Source organism: Plasmodium fragile (assembly GCF_000956335.1).
Source record: "Plasmodium fragile strain nilgiri unplaced genomic scaffold supercont1.31, whole genome shotgun sequence".
NCBI classification, from domain to species: domain Eukaryota; phylum Apicomplexa; class Aconoidasida; order Haemosporida; family Plasmodiidae; genus Plasmodium; species Plasmodium fragile.
Window position 1 is genome coordinate 121,416 of NW_012192611.1, and position 7,205 is coordinate 128,620.

The window sequence follows — 7,205 nt, forward strand, 5'->3', positions numbered from 1 at the left end:
TTATGTACAAAGTGGTAACCACACCTTTGCGCGCAATTTTATTCAATCTGGGCGCAGTCCCCGTAAATCTAGCCTCCTCCCGAATAAGCTTAAACACGTGCAATTTAAAGGAACTATTTCCTGATTTGTAAAGCAATTGCGGAAAGCTTCTTTTTTGAAGAAACGGCGTACTCGCAATTATTCTTGCCACCTAACAGCCCCTCGCAACCCGTTCTGTTTTATGTTTAGAGGGACGAAGGAGACCCCCCCCTTAAATTGCGCTGTCTTTATAAAGGTGTAAAAATAAATGCTTACATTTCCTTCCAAATGAAGCGCCATAATATGCAGTTAAATGCGTCGAATAAGGGGATACGAAAAATTTTGCATAAGACACGTAGGATGGCAAAAAAGGTGTTACAATAGTAGCTAGCCAAAGTGCTACAGAAATTAAAAAAAAAATAAAAAAAATGCACACTTTATGCGCATATGAGAAGGAAAAGTATGAACGTTCAGGTAAAAATTTTGCGAAGTTAAGCTGTCGTGGGATTCACGCAGGCTTCGGCTTCATGTGGGCCTCTTTTTTTTTTTTTTTCATTTGTTTCCACTTTGCATGTTATACCTGACATGGGAAGGATTATTTAGCCGTTTTTTAGTTTTTTTTTTTTTTTTTTTTTTGTGAAATTTCGATTGGCTAGCTGTCAACTTCGTTTGCTCTACTTTTTGTCCACACTAATAATGCGTTGCAAAAATGAAAAAAAATATATATATAAATAAAAATATGTAAAATAAAAAAAAAAAAAAAATTATACTGTAACACACTTGGCCAAATGTTAGCACCCACTTAACATGTTCTAACCTAACGCATATATGTCTACATCTACTCTCCCATCAGTACCTAATACAAATACAGTTGGACAAACAAACGACTTCAGTTAATTCGTTTTTTTTTTTTTTTCATGTTGTCATTTGCATTCTGTTCCTACCCCCCTTTGTGACTCGAAGTGTCCCCAACCGAGACCGCACACACGACTCGTCTATTCTTCTACATCTTCCTACTCGACTGTGTCACACAAAAAAAATTTTATAGTTCGTCCCATTTGGCAAAAAAATTAAGCCTATTTCCTTACAAGTGGACAAAAATGGGACGCAGGAAATTTGAGGACTACCATGTTACGAGGGACCACATCAATGAGTTGTTAAATTCGCCAAACATAATTTATGAAAATTCGGACTTGTGGGACAACTCCATCTTCAACGCGCAGCCGTCTCGTACGGACAAGCTTCTGTATCGAATAGAGTACATGCGGGTAATTGGCGCGTATGAGTAAAAGCGTGGGCGTCAGTTTGAAATTTTTACACCTCCCCCCGTGTGCACGCATTAAGTATAATAAGCGAATCCGTTATTATTAGTTTGCGTTGCCACTGGATCGTGTACTTCCTCCCACTTGCCGCGCTCTTCCGCTTCACACCTTCCCTTGCGCATCCATTTTTTGCATTCACTCTGTCATTTTTCCAACTTTGCCAATTTCGCAGGACGGGACAGCCATATACTACAAGCGGACGTTGGGGGACTTCAAGAAGATGTTCTGCTGCTTTTAATATGAGAAAGATTTAGCAGCAGCTCGGGCACACAGGACCCCGTGTCCTGTTCGCCTCCCCGTTGGCCATGTATCCTTTGAATGGTGTATTTTGGACTTTACGTTTTTAATTTTGCCTTTTTTTGTCGTTATACTTTGATCTTTCCATTTTTGCCTCTCCTATTTATATTTCTTTTTTATTTTATTTTTTTTTTTTTTCGGAACCCTCGCCGGCTGATCTAATTTCACACGGTGATGTCGTTCCCTAAAATTTCAGCGTGGACAACTTTATAGGGGGTCATTTGTGCCCCCTATTTTCAAAATTTTTATTTTTTTTCTGCCAGTTATTGTAAATTTTTTTTCTGGACACATTTTGGCAGTCCCCCATGTGCATGAAGAGTTATTCTGCTCTTTTTATGTTGCGAAAGATTTCCACTTGAGTGGAAAAAAACGCATTTCTCTCTTGCCCCACGGGCGTTACATACATGCATTCACACGCATTCACATACACTGTGTGACATGTTTTTTTTTCGTCCAACCCTTAAAACCTCGCTTAGCGAATGTTAAATGCAGTTTAAAAAAAAAACAAAGCTACTTTGGAGCAAAATCGTTTTTGCATAATTAGGACAACAGCCATTAATCCATGGTTAAAAAAGAGAAGAGGGGAAATTGCACTAAGTTTTTTTTGAGGATGACATTTTTTTTTTTTTTTTCTGTCCACCTCACAAACACACATTAAAATAAACCAAGAGAACATATAAGGCCAAACCCACAGTGACCGACGTTATTAAACATAACAACAGGTCAACCTTGACACTTCTCTTGCTCCTACGTCCACATATATGGTCGAGTAAGAAAATAATGCTTACAAATGCAAATATATGAAGTAGGAACAGTAGGTAGGGAATGTATTTTCTTTTTAGGACCGCTTGGTATGGTTCTAACTCGATGCTTACGTTGGTAGAAGCAACCATTTTACTTTTGGGGGTTCGTCAAATTGGTCAGGCAAGCTGGATGGTCTGTTTTACGCGTAATTCTCCCTGTCTTGGTATTCCAACTTTGTGTTTCTTCTAATAACACGCGTTGCGATTCTGTGGTGCACTCCTGCGGCGTCTGCTTCTTCCTCTTCCTCTTCTTCAGAAGGGGTACAACGCCGTGAGTACAATTGGCGCAAAAAAGTACCGTCTTCGTGGTTGACAAAAATTCGATTCAGCGCTTCCTGCACGATTCGTCCGGCGGGGAAGAAGCCCACTTGAAGGGGTGCACACATACACCTTCACAATAGTGCATAAATACATACGTACATGTTTTGTGTAAGAACCTACTCTAAGGAGGTTCTTATTGCGATAAAAAAAAAAAAATTAACCTTGTATGACCGTTACAACTGTGATACTTTTGGCGAATCACTTCTTCATATAAACGTCATCAGTCCTTTACGCCGGTCCAGCGATCGTTCATTTTGTTTTCAACAGGACTCATCTGTGGGGGGCTATATGGCATGCCTTCCAGCGTCGTTGTGACAATTCCTAACATCGCGGACGTCGCTGAGAGAAAAATGCTAAACCGTGAATGTTGCTGCCTGGGCAAAAGAGGCGTGGCTTCCTTTTAAATTTTATTCAACGTAAGAGGGTGCGCCGTGTTTAGGATATACCCAATTACCCCCCTAAAGTGGCATCACTGTAGCACACGTTTGCTCATTTTTCAAAATTCCATTTGTCATATTTTTTTTTTTTTTTTTGTTTTTTTTTTGCCTGCACTTGCAGGTTTATTTATTTGTGTTCCCTCACTATTGGCCCCTGCGCGCATTGCGCACGCCTCGATCAAGTGACAAAAAAAAAAAAAATGGATGTATAGAAATCCCGTTTGCGAAAAAGAGCGCTAATCACCAGTGGTCCAAGCGAAGGCGGGAGGGGGCCTCTTCCCACATAATATAAAGTTTAAGCCCGCATATATTTTTTACACGTTTAGCAGGCCTCCCACGTGTGACCCTCCCCCCGGAGTAGAAACTGAATGTTGAACAAAAAAAAAAAAAAAAAACTGGGCAATCCCCATTTGCAAGAAATTACAAACGTGGTTGGAAGTGGCGTAAAAATAGGCCTCCTTGACTGCGTTGCCATGCTGACCTGCTCACATTTTGCGCAAAATCCGCGCCGCACCACACGAAGCGCCTTCACCACACGTTGACGAAAAGAACATGAACAGTAGGACGAGGGATAATGGTGGAGGCCCATACGAGGAGCGGAACAAAGAACCTCGAGATAATAATTCCTCCAGACATAACCAATCTTATAATAAAAAGCAGGACAGACATGATGATGGCAAGGAAAGGAAAAGCCAAGCCACTATTGACAATTTTGGAAGGAAAGTTTGGGACAAGGATTATTATAAAAAGAAAGCTGAAGAAAAAACGATAAATGAGGAGGACGAACTTATTCTGAAGTTATTACCTGACTTGAAGAAAAAAAAAGTACCTTCTCCTCCACCTCCATCTGAAAGGAAACTATTAGAAGGAAGGAAAGAAATATTAACACTTGAAAAAAACTTAGGCAAGGTACAAATAGTAACAGAAAAAACAATTAAACAAGAGCAAGGAGGTTACTACTGTAAAATATGTGACTGTGTGTTGAAGGATTCTCAAACCTATCTGGACCACATCAACGGGAAAAATCACAACCGCATGCTTGGTTATAGCATGAAGGTGAAAAGGGTCGCACTTAGTGATGTTATTAAGAAATTGGACATCCTGCGAGATGCCAAGAGGAAAAAGTCGCAACAGGATGATGTTCCTGTGGAGATGGATCCTGAAAGAAGAGTCAAAAAGAGGATCCTCGATTTGCAACAAATGGAAGACATGAAGGTACAGCGGCGGAAGGAAAAAAAGTTACTTAAAAAATTGGAGAAGCAACGGAGGGATGAGCAGGAAGGGGCCGATGTGTTGGAGCAAGACGACCAGCAGGATGACGAAGATGCTCAGCTACGCAACATGGGTCTCCCCACGTCCTTTGCCTAAGCATCACGTCGTTCTGCCCCCGCACATTTTGGTCCTCAAAAAAAAAAAAAAAAAAAAAAAAAAAAAAAAAATGAACAGCAATAGCGGTGTACATGTAAAGAGGCGCTTTTTCCCCCCCCCCCCCCCCCCTCTGCTACACCACGACGGTGTCAGTACAAATGCTTCAAAATAATAAGTATTAACAGAACAAATATTAGCCAAGTGAGGAAGGATACACAGCGAGCAGCTAATTTATCCCCCTCGTTTTTATGAAATATTTTTAATTTATTTAATCCCTTTTCACATTTGTCAAGGGATAAATCTAAATTGTAGTCAATCCGATCTAACATGGATCCTTGCTCCACCAGCATCACAGAGAGCTCCTTAAAAATGTGATGCAAGTCGATAACAGTGTTGGAGATTTTCTTCAAGTCAGTGTTTCTGCTAGCAATATTTACACCATTCAGGTTATTATTTGCCTCGTACGTTAATTCCGCCCGTTGAATATCTTCCATGTCTACGACAGCCAAGTCACCTGCATAATCGTTACACTCATTTGAAATTTTTTTATACTCATTTATGTATGCCTGTTGTTTGTTGTGGAATGTCTGTGATATGGATTTAAGTTGCGAGATTAAACTTTTTTTTGCGTTTATTTTGAGCCTTCCGATTAAGTCGTTGGGGTCGGGATGCTTCTCCTGTCGTTCACCTTGCTCATTAGCAGACTGTTCACTGGTCAGCCCATCCTTCCCCTGCCCCCACGATGCGTCGTCCCATGCGATCCCTTGAATTTTACTCTCGCAATTTTTAATCAACACCGTTATGTCGGTGCACATTTTTGCAATTTCCTGTACGATCATCTGATCGTCCTGTAAAACATTTACAATTTTTTTTTTTTTAATTTTTTCCAGCTGCATTAATTTTAATTTGATATTCCCTATGTCCTCTGAACACTCCTCAATTTTCTCAATCCACTGTGGTGGCAGCAGACTGTGTGTCTGCATCTCCATATCTTCCGCACGACTTAGCAGGTTCTCTTCCCTCCCTGAATCCTCATCGTCCAGTTGTTCATAAGCGGACAGCTTGAATCGGTTTCGCTTTTTTTTTATTTCCCTCCGGTAGTCGAAGTAGGTGTTCGTTACGTTTCTGTAAATGACCTCCATCGTTTCCTCTCTTCGTCTCTCTGTGTATGTATGTGACTCTCCAGCAGGTGTCGCCCTTCCCGCAGCTACCGTAATCGTGTATTGGTCATCAACCCACGGTATCAACCCTCTGCACTTCTTTACCTTAATGTCTGTTTATGTTTACTTTTTTTTCTCTTGCTGGCGTCGCAACGAGGGCTCTGGCTAAACAGAAATTGAAGAAAAACTGGATTCCCCCCAATTGGAGCCTCCCGCGTTGAGGGCTGACTAGGCTACCTTATCCGTGGCGCGCATCAGGTGTGCCTTCCAGTCCTTTTTTTACGCAATGGAGGTCCCTGCGCACATGTGTAGTTTATATATGAATGTGCATATTTGCATACATGCGTATATATGGGCATACATACAAAGTGCTAGGCCCCTCTGGACGATTTAGTCGGTTGACCTTCTCGATTTCGCGCTGCTTGCATTCACACGCACGTTAAGAAGGATCCCGTCCCCCCCTTTCGCATGTACGATTTTTTCCCCTCGTTCAAATGGGCAACTTTTTGCGCCAAGCACAAGTTTTGCTAAGTTTTGTGAATTTTCATAATTTTCATAATTCTCATAATTTGGGGAATTTTTTTTTTTTTTTTTTTTTTTAATTCTGTGCTAGTTAGCACTCACCAGCGCGGGAGTCAATAATCCCATGAAAATGGTGTTCCCTTTTTTTTTTTTTTTTTTTTTTTTTTTTTTTTTTTTTTTTTTTTTTTTTTTTTTTTCCCATTTCCCCCTTTTTTTTTTTTTTTCGCTTGTCACGGTTAGCTTTTACCCAGGTGGAAGCCTTTCAGGGAGAGAGTTAAAGAAAAATATACATGTACGTAACTCCTGTTACATTTTTGTTTTTTGTTCCCCTCACACTTTAATAACGCGGTTTTGCAAAACTGGAACAACCGGCCCAAAACTGATTCCTAGGCATACATCGTTAAGCAGCGACATAGCAACGAAGGGAAGAAACATTAAACACGACAACATGAATTCGACCACCCCAACAGATGACGGCCTTGATGACAAAAGTAGAGCAGCGGTATGGTTATTAATGCGTGCGTGCTGAACAAATTGCATCGCGAGAAAGATCATATGATTCAAATCGGATTAATAAAGCGGGTCACATGAGACATATTAAGACCTACGCGAATTAAACGCATTTATTGTTTACCCCTGCTTAGAGCTGTTTGCACACGTCATGCCAAACATGTTTATGTGAAAAGTATCACACCCTGCGAGGGATACCGTGCCAGTGCGCACATAGCAACGTGTACATGATGTGTCCCCTTACCTGTGTCCCCTTGTCAGGTATTACTAGGCTTACAGGAAATAGTGCAGCGGCAGAAGGAAAACGTTAAAGTTATGGACATTTGCTTCAACAAATGTGTTCCCAAAATAGGGCACCAGCTGAGCTCCGCAGAACAGAAGTGCATTTGGTGCTGCGCAAGTAGCTATTTCTACACGAACGTCTTTCTGAACGAGTTAGCCAAAATG

At 41.0% G+C, this 7,205-nt stretch overlaps 3 protein-coding genes across 3 annotated transcripts; 2 read left to right on the forward strand and 1 right to left on the reverse strand.

Moving 5' to 3' along the window:
- Nucleotides 1-1,118: 1,118 nt before the first annotated feature.
- AK88_02951 (uncharacterized protein) lies at nucleotides 1,119-1,578 on the forward strand (the record flags this gene model as incomplete). The annotated part of the gene is made up of 2 exons (XM_012480574.1): nucleotides 1,119-1,286; nucleotides 1,513-1,578. 2 exons carry the CDS (start codon nucleotides 1,119-1,121, stop codon nucleotides 1,576-1,578), a joined length of 234 nt encoding a protein of 77 aa, XP_012335997.1.
- Nucleotides 1,579-3,750: 2,172 nt separating this feature from the next.
- AK88_02952 (uncharacterized protein) lies at nucleotides 3,751-4,566 on the forward strand (the record flags this gene model as incomplete). Its single annotated transcript, XM_012480575.1, has 1 exon — nucleotides 3,751-4,566. The coding sequence occupies one exon, from the start codon at nucleotides 3,751-3,753 to the stop codon at nucleotides 4,564-4,566; it is 816 nt and encodes a 271-aa protein (XP_012335998.1).
- A 149-nt stretch (nucleotides 4,567-4,715) lies between these two features.
- On the reverse strand, nucleotides 4,716-5,708 carry AK88_02953 (uncharacterized protein; the record flags this gene model as incomplete). The annotated part of the gene is made up of 1 exon (XM_012480576.1): nucleotides 4,716-5,708. One exon carries the CDS (start codon nucleotides 5,706-5,708, stop codon nucleotides 4,716-4,718), a length of 993 nt encoding a protein of 330 aa, XP_012335999.1.
- Nucleotides 5,709-7,205: the final 1,497 nt, after the last annotated feature.